At 47.4% G+C, this 16,007-nt stretch overlaps 1 protein-coding gene across 2 annotated transcripts; it reads left to right on the plus strand.

Moving 5' to 3' along the window:
* Positions 1–27: 27 nt before the first annotated feature.
* On the plus strand, positions 28–13,312 carry CEP41 (centrosomal protein 41). Of its 2 annotated transcripts, none has more exons than XM_064656647.1 (9): positions 28–140; positions 2,744–2,805; positions 4,388–4,466; positions 7,820–7,955; positions 8,706–8,857; positions 9,078–9,145; positions 9,832–9,946; positions 12,719–12,934; positions 13,121–13,312. In XM_064656647.1, exons 1-9 carry the CDS (start codon positions 101–103, stop codon positions 13,261–13,263), a joined length of 1,011 nt encoding a protein of 336 aa, XP_064512717.1. In that variant the 5' UTR covers positions 28–100; the 3' UTR covers positions 13,264–13,312. The 2 variants fall into 2 exon arrangements, with proteins under 2 accessions (XP_064512717.1, XP_064512718.1); XM_064656648.1 differs by having other exon boundaries at positions 4,388–4,457.
* Positions 13,313–16,007: the final 2,695 nt, after the last annotated feature.

Here is a 16,007-nt window from a genome sequence, read left to right on the forward strand (position 1 = left end):
GGAGGTTGGATCTCATGGACTAAGGCTCTTCCCTCCTCTCCTTTCTCGAGCCTCCCCTGGAATTTCCTGGGATTACAGGAAAAAAAAAACCCCAAAAACCATGTCTGAAAACTCCACTGGATCTTCCAGGACCGAACCGGGTACGTGGGGGCAGCTTGTGGAGGTGGAACTTCCAGCAGCTTCTGGGAAGGAATTTCAGGGGGTGGGACAAAATCCAAGGGGGGGAAAAAGACTTTTTCTGGGAGAAATAATCTTAATTAAAGTGGGAGGAAACCATCCAGGAGCTGTGTTTTTACAACAGGGGGTTTTTATACACCCAACCCTTTAAATTGAATTATTCCCGCAACGAAAGGCTCTTTTTGGGGGGTTCTGAGTGTGGGGTTTGCGTGGGGCAGGACAGGGAGATAATTAAGAGATAATTAGGAGATAATTAATGCTGGTTTTTTGAGTTAAAGGAGGGTTTAACAACCCCAACTCTAGCCTTGAAACCAGGTGGTTTTTCAGGAACCCCGAGGGGCATTTCCCAGTTAATTGGCATCCTGAAATCCAGTTTATTCAGCTCCTGAAACCCAGTTTATTCACCTCCTGTCGTGGTTGGGATGCTCAGGGCACAGGTTGGGATGTTCCAGGGATAGTCTGGATGGGCTCCCTTTTCCCAGGACAAGCTGTGAGTAGCCAGAAGGTCGTTTTGCAGCCTAAAATCAGAATTATACAGGGTGGGACGTGGAATTTGGGAATTCTGCTCCCTCTGAGTGCATTGGGAAGAGACCTCCACCTCCAGAGTTCCTTCTCTTGCTTCCACAAGCTGTTGCTGTGGGAATTCTGTGCAGGAATGTGGCTGGGAGCCCTTCCCCCTGCTCTCCCCTGGGCCAAGGGGGCACTCAGCAGATGGTTTTAGGGGATTTAACCTCGTTTAACTGAGTGGATTTGCTAAAAATCCATTGTTATCCATTGTTATCCCTCTGGGAACAGCTGGAGAAGGGACCAGGATCTTCCCTCTCTGACTCCAATTCCCAAAGGACAAAGCTTCCCTTGCTCCCCAGGAGAGGCTCTTTCACATCAAGATCTCCCTGCTGATAATTTCCCCTCCAAGTTTCTCCCCCTTCCCGGTGTTTCTGCACCCCCAAGATCCAGGTGGGATCAAACTTCCCTCCCTCCCTCGGCTCTGGGAATTCTGCCTCTCTGTTTTCTTGCCCCTCAAAGCTCTGCCTCCAGGATTAAGATGCAATTAGCCCAGTTTCTTGTGTCAATTATCCCCTAAGATCCAATTAGTCCAGTTTCTGGTGTCAATTATCCATCCCCGGAGAGATTCCCCCCGGCAGCAAATCCTTAGGAATTGGAGTTTAATTGTTAGATAAACCATGAAAAACTTGGGATGTTTGAATGGTGAAGATCAAACTTCCATTTTCAGTTTATTTCTTGAAATGCCCCTGCTGTAATTCCCACTAATTAACAACTCAGGTAAATGAACCTTTGGGTTTCAGGGGTTTGTGGCCCCGGTGGGCTCCAAATCCAGCGGGATTTTGGGAAAACACGAATCCTGAGCTGATTCCAAACACAAAAGGGATCCACATTTGAGCCCAAAAGCAACTAAACCTGCCTCCTGCACTTGAATCCTGGCTGGAAAGGATCCCTCTTTATAGCTGGTGTTGATTAAACCCTGTATTTATAACTAGTATTAATTAAACCCTCTCTTTATAACTGGTATTGAATAAACCCTCCCTTTATAACTGATGTTAATTAAACCCTCTCTTTATAACTGACATTAATTAAACCCTCTCTTTATAACTGATATTAATTAAACCCTCTCTTTATAACTGATATTAATTAAACCCTCCCTTTATAACTGATATTAATTAAACCCTCTCTTTATAACTAGTATTGATAAAACCCTCCCTTTATAGCTGGTATTGATTAAACCCTTCCTTTATAACTGGTATAAATTAACCCCTCTCTTTATAACTAGTATTAATTAAACCCTCTCTTTATAACTAGTATTAATTAAACCCTCTCTTTATAACTGATATTAATTAAACCCTCCCTTTATAACTGATATTAGTTAAACCTTCCCTTTATAACTGATATTAATTAAACCCTCTCTTTATAACTGTTATTAATTAAACCCTCCCTTTATAACTGGTATTAATTAAACCCTCTCTTTATAACTGATATTAATTAAACCCTCTCTTTATAACTGGTATTGATTAAACCCTCTCTTTATAACTGTTATTAATTAAACCCTCTCTTTGTAACTGATACTGATTAAACCCTGTCTTTATAACTGGTATTGATTAAACCCTCTCTTTATAACTGATATTAATAAACCCTCTCTTTATAACTGATATTAATTAAACTCTGTAACTGATATTAATTAAACCCTCCCTTTATAACTGGTATTAATTAAACCTTCTCTTTAAAACTGATATCAATTAAACCCTCCCTTTATAACTGCCATTGATTAAACCCTCCCTTTATAACTGGAATTTCCCAAAACCTCCAGGTTTCCTGCTCCAACCCTTCACCCCAAACTCGGTGCCTCGAAATCCTGCTTGGAGAAGAGTCCCTGAGAAAAAGCTGGGATTAAGCCAGTTCCTGGGCTTTTCCAAAAGCTGGGATTAAGCCAGTTCCTGGACTTTTCCAAAAGCTGGGATTAAGCCAGTTCCTGGACTTTTCCAAAAGCTGGGAATGAGCTGCACCATTTTTACCTCTTGTGTTTTTGTTTTTTGTTTTTTGTTTTTTGAAGATTACAGGTATAAAAAGGACGAGCTGTTTAAGAGGCTGAAGGTGACCACTTTTGCCCAGCTGGTAGGTACAGATCCCTCTCTGGCCTCCCCAAAATCTCATTTTCCCTTGGAATAAAATCTTCTCCGTGGTTTTGTAGCCTCAGGATAAAATTCTTCTGTCTTGGCTTCTTGCTGCCCTTATAAACTTCCCTTAATTAAAGCAAATTGTTGATTTCCTGAGCAGCCAAATGCTTTTAGTTACAAATTTAGGTTTGTGGTGAGTTATTCCTGGTTTTATTCGTCCTTTCATTTAAAAGGATCCTCAAAACTTTAAAAAAATTAAAAAAGTGGGTAAAAAAAGCACCTAAATCTGGGTTTTGTGTCAAGTGGGCACAGCCTGGGGTGGGCAGGTTGTGACTTCCAGGCTTATTTTAATTCAAATTAATGAATCAGGATATTTAAAAAAAGAAAAAGGGAAAATTGGTCAGTCAATGAAGAGAATAAATAAATTCAAGAAAAAAAAAAGTAAAAGTAAAAAAAAAAATCAAGGAGAGAGGGGAAAGGGAAGGTTAAACTCAAAGATGTTGAAGGTTTAACTGGGCAGGTTGTGACTTGCAGGCTTATTTTAATTCAAAGTAATGAATCAGGATATTAAAAAAGAAAAGGGGGAAAATGAAGAGAATAAATAAATTCAAGAAAATCAGTAAAAAAAAAAGCAAAAGTAAAAAAAAAAATTAGAGAGGGGAAAAAGGAAGGTTGAACTCGAAGATGTCGAAGGTTTAACTGCACAGGGTGGGCAGGTTGTGACTTCCAGGCTTATTTTAATTCAAAGTAATGAATCAGGATATTAAAAAAAAAGGGGGAAATGAAGAGAATAAATAAATTCAAGAAAATAAGTAAAAAAAGTAAAAAAAAATCAAGGATAGAGGGGAAAAGGAAGGTTAAACTCGAAGATGTTGAAGGTTTAACTGGGCAGGTTGTGACTTCCAGGCTTATTTTAATTCAAAGTAATGAATCAGGATATTTAAAAAAAATGGGGAAATGAAGAGAATAAATAAATTCAAGAAAATCAGTTAAAAAAAAAGTAAAAGTAAAAAAAAAGTCAAGGAGAGAGGGGGAAAAAGGAAGGTTAAACTTGAAGATGGTGAAGGTTTAACTGCACAGGGTGGGCAGGTTGTGACTTCCAGGCTTATTTTAATTCAAATTAATGAATCAGGATATTAAAAAAAAAAGGGGGGAAATGAAGAGAATAAGTAAATTCAAGAAAAAAAAAAAAGTAAAAGTCAAAAAAAAAATCAAGGAGAGAGGGGAAAGGGAAAGTTAAACTCAAAGATGTTGAAGGTTTAACTGGGCAGGTTGTGACTTCCAGGCTTATTTTAATTCAAAGTAATGAATCAGGATATTAAAAAAAAAAAGGGAAAATTGATCAGTCAATGAAGAGAATAAATAAATTCAAGAAAATCAGTAAAAAAAAAAAAGGCAAAAGCAAAAAAAAAATCAAGGAGAGAGGGGACAAGGAAGGTTAAACTTGGCGACGTCGAAGGGTTCAGAGCCGGAGTTTTATTCCCATGGGGTTTTAATTCCCAGCCTTTGGCTCCAGGCTCGTTTCCCTGCTGCCCTGGGAATGTGGAGGGCTCAGGGTGTCCTTGCTTTGTGTCCTGCAGGTTCTCCAGGTGGCTTCTCTCTCGGATGAAACCTTGGAAGTGACGAGTGAGGAGCTGCACAAGCTGGAGGGTGACGACGGTTATTGAGTGGGATCCAAGGGGGGAGGCTTGGGATGGGGTTTTTTGGGGCTCTTTCTTGGGTTTTTGGGCTCTTTCTCTACATTTTTTGGGCTCTTTCTTCATTATTTGGGCCAGCCCTTTATTGGCTATTTGCTGCTATTATTATTATTATTATTATTATTATTATTATTATTATTATTTATTATTATTATTATTATTATTATCTTGGGCCTTTTATTATTACTGTTGTTATTATTATTGTCTGGGGCCTTTTTTAATATTCTACCTGTTATTCTTTGGGATTATTATTAATAATATTAATAATATTAATATTATTAATACTATTCTAGTTATTATTATTTGGAATTATGATGATGATGGCCCATTATTATTATTATTATTATTTGGGCCCTTTATTGATTATTTGGGCTCTTTCTTTATTATTTGGGCCGACCCTTTATTGGTTATTTGGGCCTATTATTATTATTATTACTACTACTACTTGGGCCCATTATTATTATTAATAATAATAATAATATTACTACTACTTGGGCCCATTATTATTATTAATATTACTACTACTACTACTTGGGTCCATCATCATCATCATCATCATTATTATTATTATTATTATTAATAATAATAATAATAATAATAATAATAATACTTGGGCCCATTATTATTATTATTACTTGTACCCATTATTATTATTACTATTATTACCAGGGGCCTTTTTTAATATTATAGTTATTATTATTTGGGCCTATTATTATTATTATTATTATTATTATTATTATTATTATTATTATTATTATTATTATTATTATTATTTGAGCCCTTTATTGATTGTCTGGGCTCTTTATATTATTTGGACTCTTTATTATTTGGGCTCTTTATTTTTTATTTGGGCTCTCTAATGATTATTTGGATTCTTTATCATTATTATTTGGGCTCTTCAGATATTTTTAGGATCTTTCTTTAGATTTTTTGGGCTCTTTATGGAGATTTTTTGGGCTCTTTCTTTATTATTTGGGCTGACCCTTTATTGGTTATTTGAGCCTATTATTATTATTGTTATTATTACTATTACTTGGGCCTTTTATTATTTTTATTATTTAGGCCCTTTATTGATTATTTGGGCTCTTTATTGATTATTTGGGCTCTCTAATGATTATTTGGGTTCTTTATCATTATTTTTTGGGCTCTTTATTATTTGGGCTCTTTATTATTTGGGCTCTTTATTATTTGGGCTCTTTATTATTTGGGCTCTTTATTATTTGGGCCAGCCCTTTATTGATTATCAGGGCCCTTTGTATGTTTTTGGGGCCCTTGCTTTATATTTTTTGGGCTCTTTATATTATTCGTGCTCTCCAGCCCTTTAGCCCTTTATTGATTATTATTTGGGCCCTTTATTGTTTATTTTTGGGGGCTCTTTCTTTATATTTTTTGGGCTCTTTATATTGTTTGGGCTCTCCAGCCCTTTGGCTCTTTATTGATTATTATTTGGGCCCTTTATATATTATTTGGGCTCTTTATTGATTACCTGGGCTCTCCAGCCCTTTGATTCTTCTTTATTTTTTAGGAGGCTCTTTATTTTTTTGGGGGGGGGGGGGGGGGCTCTTTGTTTTTTATTTTGCCTCTTTATTTTTGGGGGGCTCTTCTTTATTTTTTGGGGGGGCTCTTTATTTTTTTGGGAGGGGGGGCTCTTTGTTTTTTATTTTGGTTCTTTATTTTTTGAGGGCTCCTCTTTATCTTTTGGGGGGCTCTTCTTTATTTTTTGGAGGCTCTATTTTTTTGAGGGAGCTCTTTATCTTTTTGGGGCTCTCTTTATTTTTTTGAGGGAGCTCTTTTTTTTTATTTCAGCTCTTTATTTTTTGATGGCTCTTTATCTTTTTCGGATGCTCTTCTTTATTTTTTGGGGTGTCTTCTTTATTTTTTATATTTTTGGGGGCTCTTTTTTATATCTTTGAGGCTCTTTTTTATATTTTTGGGGGCTCTTTTTTATATTTTTGGGGGCTCTTTTTTATATTTTGGGGGCTCTTTTTTATATTTTTGGGGGCTCTTCTTTATATTTTTGGGGGCTCTTTTTTATATTTTGGGGGCTCTTTTTTACATTTTTGGGGCTCTTTTTTATATTTTTGGGGGCTCTTCTTTATATTTTGGGGGGCTCTTCTTTATTTTTTTGGGGCTCTATTTTTTTGAGAGAGCTCTTCTTTATCTTTTTGGGGCTCTCTTTATTTTTTTTTTTGAGCTCTTTGGTTTTTATTTCGGCTCTTTATTTTTTGGTGGCTCTTTATCTTTGGATGCTCTTTATTTTTTGGGGGGGTCTTCTTTATTTTTTATATTTTTCGGGGCTCTTTTTTATATTTTTGGGGGCTCTTTTTTATATTTTGGGGGCTCTTTATTTTTTTGGGGCTCAGTTGTTTTGAGGGAGCTCTTCTTTATCTTTTTGGGGCTCTCTATTTTTTTGAGGGAGCTCTTTTTTTTATTTCGGCTCTTTATTTTTTGATGGCTCTTTATCTTTTTCGGATGCTCTTCTTTATTGTTTTGGGTGTCTTCTTTATTTTTTATATTTTTGGGGGCTCTTTTTTATATCTTTGAGGCTCTTTATTATATTTTTGGGGGCTCTTTTTTATATTTTGGGGGCTCTTTTTTATATTTTTGGGGGCTCTTTTTTATATTTTTGGGGGCTCTTTTTTATATTTTTGGGGGCTCTTTTTTATATTTTTGGGGGCTCTTTTTTATATTTTTGGGGGCTCTTTTTTATATTTTTGGGGGCTCTTCTTTATATTTTGGGGGCTCTTCTTTATTTTTTGGGGGCTCTATTTTTTTGAGGGAGCTCTTCTTTATCCTTTGGGGCTCTCTTTATTTTTTTGAGGGAGCTCTTTGTTTTTTATTTCAACTCTTTATTTTTTGGTGGCTCTTTATCTTTTTTGGATGCTCTTCTTTATTTTTTTGGGGGTCTTCTTTATTTTGTATATTTTTGGGGGCTCTTTTTTTTATCCTTGAGGCTCTTTTTTATATTTTTGGGGGCTCTTTTTTATATCTTTGAGGCTCTTTTTTATATCTTTGAGGCTCTTTTTTTATATCTTTGAGGCTCTTTTTTATATCTTTGAGGCTCTTTTTTATATCTTTGAGGCTCTTTTTTATATCTTTGAGGCTCTTTTTTATATTTTAGGGGGCTCTTTATCGTTGTGAATAACTCTGAGGCCCTTTCTCTGGCCCTTTATTTAGACCGTGGGGCCCTGGGGGAATGATCCCCGTAAGAGGATGATCCCGAGGCTGTCACACTTTAGTCCAAGATTAGAAACTGGGCTTAAAACCTGCTTGTTGACTCCCTGCAGCTCTTTAAGTGCCCTGCTCTGTCCCCAGATGCTGCTGCTCCAGGTGAAGACGCCGAGGTGGCCGCGGGGACGAACGGGAAGGGAAGCCCCGAGGAGGCCCCCAATCCAGTCCTGTTCCTGAACAGCACAGGGCCCGGGGAATCCCAGCGTTCCACGCTCCAGAGGTGCCTCCTCCACCCACACTTTCCTTGTCTTAGGTTAATTCATCCAGCTCTTGACATTCCTGCCAAGTGGCTTTATCCCGTTTTTTCTCGTTAAAACCTGGATTTTAACCTCTGGAGGTGTAAGAGAGAAAGGTCTGCCAGGTTTTCCTGCTTGGACTGAGGGTGGAATCCAGCCCTGTTGCCACCTGGTGATGGTTTAGATGGCTGAGGAGGGAATGTGTTGGTGGGATCCCATCCAGGCCCCCACATTCCAGGATGTGTGTGGGATCAGAACACGGAGCTCAGCCCCTGGGCCTTCCCAGGGATCTTCATTTAGGAGGATCTTCTCATGAGGATATGGAATGGCAGGACAAGGGGGAATGGTTTCCTACTGCCAGAGGGTTAGATGGGATATTGGGAAGGAATTGCTGGCTGGGAGGGTGGGGAGGGGCTGGAATGAATCTCCCAGAGAAGCTGTGGCTGCCCCTGGATCCCTGGAAGTGTCCAAGGCCAGGCTGGAGCAACCTGGGCTCGTGGAAGGTGTCCCTGCCCATGGATGATCTTTTAAGGTCCCTTCCAACCCAAACCATCCTGGAATCCTTGAGAATGAGTCCAATTCCCAAATCCCCATATCCCTGCCAAGCTCAGGGATCCCGGAACGATGCTTTATCCCAGCCCTTCCCAAGCACTCGGAGCTGCTGGAGAGAGGCCCCAAAGTGTTGGGAATGAGCTTTCCCAGCTCCCACCTCCCCCTGCCCTTCCCTTTCCCAGCGTGATCAGCGGGGTCGGGGAGATGGACATCGAGAAGGACTCTCCCAGGAAGGAGGACACCCAGGCCAAGGACCTGCCCTACCCAGACTGTCCCTTCCTGCTCCTGGACGTGCGGGATCGGGACGCCTACGACCAGTGTCACATCGTGGGAGGTGAGGGGACACAATTCCACAGCCAGCCAGGCTGGGACATCCAGCTCTGCCTGGTGGGACGTCTTTGGGACATCCAACCCACCCAGGACTGAGCTGATATTAATCCCTTATTCCCTGGGTTCCCAAGGCTGTAGAACTCCAATAAATCCCTGTTGTATCCCAGCTGTTGGTGTGCAGCCACTGGATGATTTGTCCCTCTTTTTATTCCCCTCTCCTGCAGCTTATTCCTACCCTATTGCCACGCTGTCCAGGACCATGAATCCATACACAAACAGTATTCTGGAATATGTATCCTTTCCGTGGAAAATGCTGGCACAGGGAAAATAATCAGTGGGATGTTTTGGGGGGGGGTGGCTCTTAAAACCAGCTGGATCTTAGCCAAGCAAAATTAGGAATCCTGAGGAAGGTGGGACAGGAGATCCTGGGATCACCTGGGGCAGCTCCGCTGCTGGATTCCAGTTCCTCGAGGTTCCTCCTGGCTCCAGAGGGAGCTGGATTTGGCATTTCTTGGGATTTGGGCTGCTAGAAGGCAAAGCCCTCCGTGGGCACCGCTCTCCTGTTGCTGCAGGGATAGATCCATCAAATCCTTTGGCTTCCTGTCAGCACCTTGATGGGGATTGAGGGCAGAAAAAGAGGATTAGGAGGCTGGATTAGGCTGATCATTCCCAGTTGTTGGCTGTTGGGAGGGGGGGGTTGTAAACAAAGGTGCTTCTTGCTGTTCCCTGTCACCAACCAACCTCCAAACACTGGATCCTGTGGGGATTCAAGTCCCAGCCACTGGGAATTCATCAGGAAAAGCCTGAGTTCCTCCTCCATCGTTCCTCAGGCAGGGACAATGAACGACGTTTGCGAGTCGTGGAGTCCCTCAGTCCCAAATCCCGTTTTTTGGTCCCTTTTTTTTTTGTTTTTACTTCCCAAAACGTGTTGCTGTGCCCCTCGAGTCCAGCAGTGCCTCCTTCCTTAGCCATTCCCAGAAAAACGCCCACGGGAAGATCATCATCGTGTACGACAACGACGAGCGCTTGGCCAGCCAGGCGGCCACCACCATGTGCGAGAGGGGCTTCGAGAACCTCTTCATGCTCTCCGGGGGTGAGTGGCCTGGGAACAGCTCCCAGACATCCCCGGGGGGTGGGAAGAGCTCCCCGAGAGCTCCTGGGGGTGGGAAGAGCTCCCCGAGAGCTCCTGGGGGTGGGAAGAGCTCCCCGAGAGCTCCTGGGGGTGGGAAGAGCTCCCCGAGAGCTCCTGGGGGTGGGAAGAGCTCCTTGAGGGTTCCTGGGAGTGGGAAGAGCTCCTTGAGGGTTCCTGGGAATGGAAATTGCTCCTTGAGGGCTCCTGGGAGTGGAAATTGCTCCTTGAGGGCTCCTGGGAGTGGGAAGAGCTCCTTGAGGGCTCCTGGGAGTGGGAAGAGCTCCTTGAGGGCTCCTGGGAGTGGGAAGAGCTCCTTGAGGGCTCCTGGGAGTGGGAAGAGCTCCTTGAGGGTTCCCGGGAGTGGGAAGAGCTCCTTGAGGGTTCCTGGGAATGGAAATTGCTCCTTGAGGGCTCCTGGGAGTGGAAATTGCTCCTTGAGGGCTCCTGGGAGTGGGAAGAGCCCCTGGGGTAGGAAGAGCCCCCCAAGGGCTCCTGGGGGTGAGAAGAGCTCCTTGAGGGTTCCTGGGGGTGAGAAGAGTTCCTTGAGGGCTCCCAGGAGTGGGAAGAGCCCCCCGAGGGCTCCCAGGAGTGGGAAGAGCCCCCCGAGGGCTCCCGGGGGTGGGAAGAGCTCCTCGAGGGCTCCTGGAAATGGGAAGAGCTCCCAGAGAGCTCCTGGAAATGGGAAGAGCTCCCCATGAGCTCCTGGGAGTGGGAAGAGCTCCTGGGAGTGGGAAGAGCTCCTGGGAGTGGGAAGAGCTCCTGGGAGTGGGAAGAGCTCCTGGGAGTGGGAAGAGCTCCTGGGAGTGGGAAGAGCTCCTGGGAGTGGGAAGAGCTCCTGGGAGTGGGAAGAGCTCCTGGGAGTGGGAAGAGCTCCTGGGAGTGGGAAGAGCTCCTGGGAGTGGGAAGAGCTCCTGGGAGTGGGAAGAGCTCCTGGGGGTAGGAAGAGCTCCTGGGGGTGGGAAGAGCTCCCAGAGAGCTCCCGGGGGTGGGAAGAGCCCCCCGAGGGCTCCCGGGGGTGGGAAGAGCCCCCCGAGGGCTCCCGGGGGTGGGAAGAGCCCCCCGAGGGCTCCCGGGGGTGGGAAGAGCCCCCCGAGGGCTCCCGGGGGTGGGAAGAGCCCCCCGAGGGCTCCCGGGGGTGGGAAGAGCCCCCCGAGGGCTCCCGGGGGTGGGAAGAGCCCCCCGAGGGCTCCCGGGGGTGGGAAGAGCCCCCCGAGGGCTCCCGGGGGTGGGAAGAGCCCCCCGAGGGCTCCCGGGGGTGGGAAGAGCCCCCCGAGGGCTCCCGGGGGTGGGAAGAGCCCCCCGAGGGCTCCCGGGGGTGGGAAGAGCCCCCCGAGGGCTCCCGGGGGTGGGAAGAGCCCCCCGAGGGCTCCCGGGGGTGGGAAGAGCCCCCCGAGGGCTCCCGGGGGTGGGAAGAGCCCCCCGAGGGCTCCCGGGGGTGGGAAGAGCCCCCCGAGGGCTCCCGGGGGTGGGAAGAGCCCCCCGAGGGCTCCCGGGGGTGGGAAGAGCCCCCCGAGGGCTCCCGGGGGTGGGAAGAGCCCCCCGAGGGCTCCCGGGGGTGGGAAGAGCCCCCCGAGGGCTCCCGGGGGTGGGAAGAGCCCCCCGAGGGCTCCCGGGGGTGGGAAGAGCCCCCCGAGGGCTCCTGGAAATGGGAAGAGCTCCCCGAGGGCTCCTGGGGGTGGGAAGAGCCCCCCGAGAGCTCCTGGGGATGGAAAGAGCCTCCTGAGGGCTCCCGGGGGTGGAAAGAGCTCCGTGAGGGCTCCCGGGGGTGGAAAGAGCCCCCCGAGAGCTCCTGGGAGTGGGAAGAGCTTCCTGAGGGCTCCTGGGGGTGGGAAGAGCCTCTTGAGGGCTCCTGGGAGTGGGAAGAGCCCCCTGAGGGCTCCTGGGAGTGGGAAGAGCCCCCTGAGGGCTCCTGGGAGTGGGAAGAGCCCCCTGAGGGCTCCTGGGAGTGGGAAGAGCCCCCTGAGGGCTCCTGGGAGTGGGAAGAGCCCCCTGAGGGCTCCTGGGAGTGGGAAGAGCCCCCTGAGGGCTCCTGGGAGTGGGAAGAGCCCCCTGAGGGCTCCTGGGGAAACAGAGGGGAGAGCAAGGGTTGTGTGAGCTGGAGGTTGGAAAAAGCTGGATCATGGAATCACAGAGTGGTTTGGGTTGGAAGAGAACTGAAGGATCATCCAGTTCCACGGGCAGGGACACCTCCCACTAGCCCAGGTTGCTCCAAGCCCCATCCAGCCTGGCCTTGGACACTTCCAGGGATCCAGGGGCAGCCACAGCTTCTCTGGGAAATCCATTCCAGCCCCTCCCCATCCTTCCAGCCAGGAATTCCTTCCCAATATCCCACCTATCCCTGCCCTCTGGCACTGGGAAGCCATTCCCTGTGTCCTGTCCCTCCCTGCCTTGTCCCCAGTCCCTCTCCAGCTCTCCTGGAGCCCCTTTAGGCCCTGCCAGGGGCTCTCAGCTCTCCCTGGAGCCTTCTCTTCTCCAGGGGAACCCCCCCAGCTCTCCCAGCCTGGCTCCAGAGCAGAGGGAATCCAGCCCTGGGAGCAGCTCCGGGGCCTCCTCTGGACTTGCTCCAGCAGCTCCACGTCCTTGTGCTGTTCCCCAGAGGGACAGAATTCCCCCCTCCCCTTCTTCCCACTTTTCTCCATCTGAACTTCTCAGATCTTCAGCTCCATCCGGTGTTTCCCTTGTGCTTGGTAGATCCCACCACAGCTGGGCTAACGTGGATCTGTGTCCCTGCAGGCCTGAAGGTCCTTGCACAGAAGATCCCAGAGGGATTGATCACGGGCACGCTCCCGCTGTCCTGCCAGGTCCCGGCTCCCCCGGGATCCGCCCGAAGGAAAACCTCTCCCAGAGCCCCTCCCACGCGGGCTGAGAACAAGTGGAGGTTCTCTGCAGATGATCTCCAGAAGCTGAAGTACTACCTGGAGGAGGAGCACATTCCTTTGGACACTGCCAGTAAGATCATGGAATGGGTTGGGTGGGAAGGGACCTTAAGGATCGTCCGGTTCCAACCCCAAACCTTCCGCTGTCCCGGGTTGCTCCGACTGCCCATCCTGGCCTTGGACACTTCCAGGATGGAGTGTCCACAACTCCTTCCCAGGGCAACCAGTGGTGTGACCGTGGGTTGTTTTTTCCCCCCAGGCCGCCTGAGCCGTGGCATTTCCAGCCGGGATTCCAAGCCCACGTCCATGAGGAGCAGCCCCAACCTCCACGGCTCCAACGCGGGATCCCTCAGCTCCCGCACGCTCAGCAGGACCAGCCTCCAGAACAGGCCCTGGAAATAACCGGTGGGGTCTCCTCCCACCGAATAAAGGATTATCCAGGTTTTGGGAATACCCTGAGCAGTGCAGCCCCTTTGTGGTTTTAGGAATCCGCAGGGAAAAGCAGCCGGAGGTGTGGAAAAGGCAGCTCGGGTCAGGCTTGGAGAGCTGGAATGGGGTTTCCTGGAGGCAGGAATGTCATCCCACAGGTTTGTAGGGTTGGGAGCAAACTGGTAGTGAAGTCTGGGACCAGTAGGAACTTCCACCAAGCTTTTAGTCCAGGGGATGGAATTTGCATCCGTGACATTCCCTGGAGCCACCTGTGGACACACACGGAGGTGAAGGGGCAGAACTGTCCTGGGAGAACAAACAAGAGACAAAGACGCTCAGCAAGTTGCCAAAATGGAGAAAAGATCCTTAAAAAGGGGTTTTTTTGGGGGTATTTTAATTAAATTATGATGATGAACGGAAGTATTTCTAATAAAGGTGGTTTTGGAAATCGGCCCAAGGTGGTGCTGGGACCTGAGGGTCGTGTTTGCTCCTGGACACTTTGGAACTGTTACCTCTTTTTCTGGAAGTTTATTCCCAGTTACACCTTTCCCAGAGGTTTTTTAGGAGCTTCTTTTGAGGTTTTGGTGGCTCAAGGGGAAATTTCCTGCTGCTGTTGAACCGGGATCCCTCAATCCCAGCAGGGACCTGGAATGTGGAGCTAAGCAAGGGTGAGGGTTTCCTGGAAAATGAGAGGCCCGGTTTTCCTCCTGGGAATCATCTGGTTTTCCCTGGTGACAAAGCAGAGCTGCCTGGGTGAGGCTTAGAAAAGACCTGCTCTTTAGTCTTGACTTACAGCCTTGCTGAGCCTGGTCCAGCTTTGATTATCGTGGGGGTTTTGTGTGGTTTTTTGGATTTCAGTGCTTTCTTCCCCCTCTTTTTGAAGCAGAAAATGTTCAAACCCTCCCCAGAATTCGCTGGTGATTTTGGGATAATTCTGGTGAAAGGGCAAAGGGGGAGGAATTGCACAGAATTCCCAGTTTGGAAGGTTAAGGCTCAACATCCCCTGAGCGCTTTTATGATGATTGTTGTGTCTCTGAGTGTTCAGTCAGACGATTCCTGACTCCAGGAATGGAAGTTTTAGTTTGTTAAGAGCCATATCCTTGGACTTCTCCGGGAAAGAGGGGGGAGATCCACACAAAATTGGGATTCTGTGTCAGGATCATCCACAGGGAAAGTAAAATAAATAAATCAAAGCTAAATGATGCTTTCTGAAGGAATTTGGTGTTGCAGCACCACAGAAATATCCCATTTAGCTTTGGAAGTTGGGATATGACTTGTGCAGCAGCTCCATTTTTATGTTGTGGTGGAAAATGTGGAATAAAGCAGCATCTCCTGCGTAATTCAGGAGAATGATCCCCCCTCTCCACGGAGCTGGATGTGCACAGGGAAGGGGAGATCCAAGGGAACCCCAGGACAAGAGGGAACAGCCTCAAGTTGTGCCAGGGGAGGTTCAGGTTGGATAGCTGGGAAAATTCCATCATGGAAAGGGTGCCCAGGGCAGTGATGGAGTCCTCGTGCCTGGAGGGATTTAAAATCCCTGTGGATGTGGCGCCGAGGGACGTGGATTTGTGGTGGCCTTGGCAGTGCTGGGAATGGTTGAACTCGATGATCTCAGAGGACTTTTCCAACCCAAACGATTCCCTGATTTGTTGAGTGCTTGAAATCCAGGGATTGGTACAACACAGAGGGCCCTGTGGGTGGGAACAGCTCTGTCACCTCCAGGAGCTCTTGGAATTGTCACTGTGTTGGCTGAAATCCTGGTTTTGCTGCCCATCTCTGGATAGACACTGATCCAGAATCCCTGGTTCCGTGACAGCCTCCTCCTATGGAACGGACGAAACTGGTCTGAGCTGTTTGATATCTCCCAAATCCAGGAATCCAAGGAAGGACTGAAGGACTTTCCCGCTGTCTTGGTGGATTTGGGTGTGTTTGGACTCTTGGTGCTGTTTGGTGGAGAGTCAAGCTCTGTAAATGCTGCGAGGTTTAATTGTTTAATTTAATTAAATGTAAATGACACCAGAAGGTTGAGTGGTTTTGGTGTTGTTTTTTTTTCCCCCCAGTTTGAGCTTTAAGAGCTTTGGAAAATCTGGAAAAGGTGGGAGTGGGCAGGGACTGGGCTCCCCTTCCCTGGGGATTACAGGGGCTGAGGAGGGATCATGGAATAGTTTGATGGGAAGGGACTTAAAACTCGTCCAGGTCCACCCAGGGACACCTTCTACTATCCCAGGTTGCTCCAACCTGGCCTTGGACACTTCCAGGGATCCAGGGGCAGCCACAACTTCTCTGGGAAATCCATTCCAGCCCCTCCCCACCCTCCCAGCCAGGAATTCCTTCCCAATATCCCACCTAGCCCTGCCCTCTGGCACTGGGAGGCCATTCCCTGTGTCCTGTCCCTCCAGGCCTTGTCCCCAATCCCTCTCCAGCCTTGGAGCCCCATAAATCCCGTTGATCCATTGCCTCATATCCTGGAGCTGCTCCAGCTGCCCAGTGCCAAACCCTTTTCCCCTCCCCTCCTGTGCCAGAGCAGAGGGAAAACCCCTTCCTTCCTTTTATCCCTGCTATTTTCATGCCCTTTTCATGCCCTTTTCCTGCCCTTTTCATGCCCTTTTCAGCCCAGCACGCCCTGTTTGCGTTGGCACACACGGGAACACCGGATCCGTCTCCAAAAGGGCTTTTCCACCCGACTTGGGAAAAAGGGAAAACAACAACAAAAAAGC

This window comes from Pseudopipra pipra, chromosome 5 (assembly GCF_036250125.1).
Source record: "Pseudopipra pipra isolate bDixPip1 chromosome 5, bDixPip1.hap1, whole genome shotgun sequence".
Lineage (NCBI taxonomy): Eukaryota > Metazoa > Chordata > Aves > Passeriformes > Pipridae > Pseudopipra > Pseudopipra pipra.

What these genes read in the sequence shown, in the direction of transcription:
- CEP41 (XM_064656647.1), top strand. Translation starts at nt 101, where the DNA reads ATGTCTGAAAACTCCACTGGATCTTCCAGGACCGAACCGG. An exon ending in ATCTTCCAGGACCGAACCGG is followed by an intron (nt 141 to 2,743) that starts GTACGTGGGGGC and finishes TGTTTTTTGAAG; the next exon opens with ATTACAGGTATAAAAAGGAC. An exon ending in CATTCCTTTGGACACTGCCA is followed by an intron (nt 12,935 to 13,120) that starts GTAAGATCATGG and finishes TTTTCCCCCCAG; the next exon opens with GCCGCCTGAGCCGTGGCATT.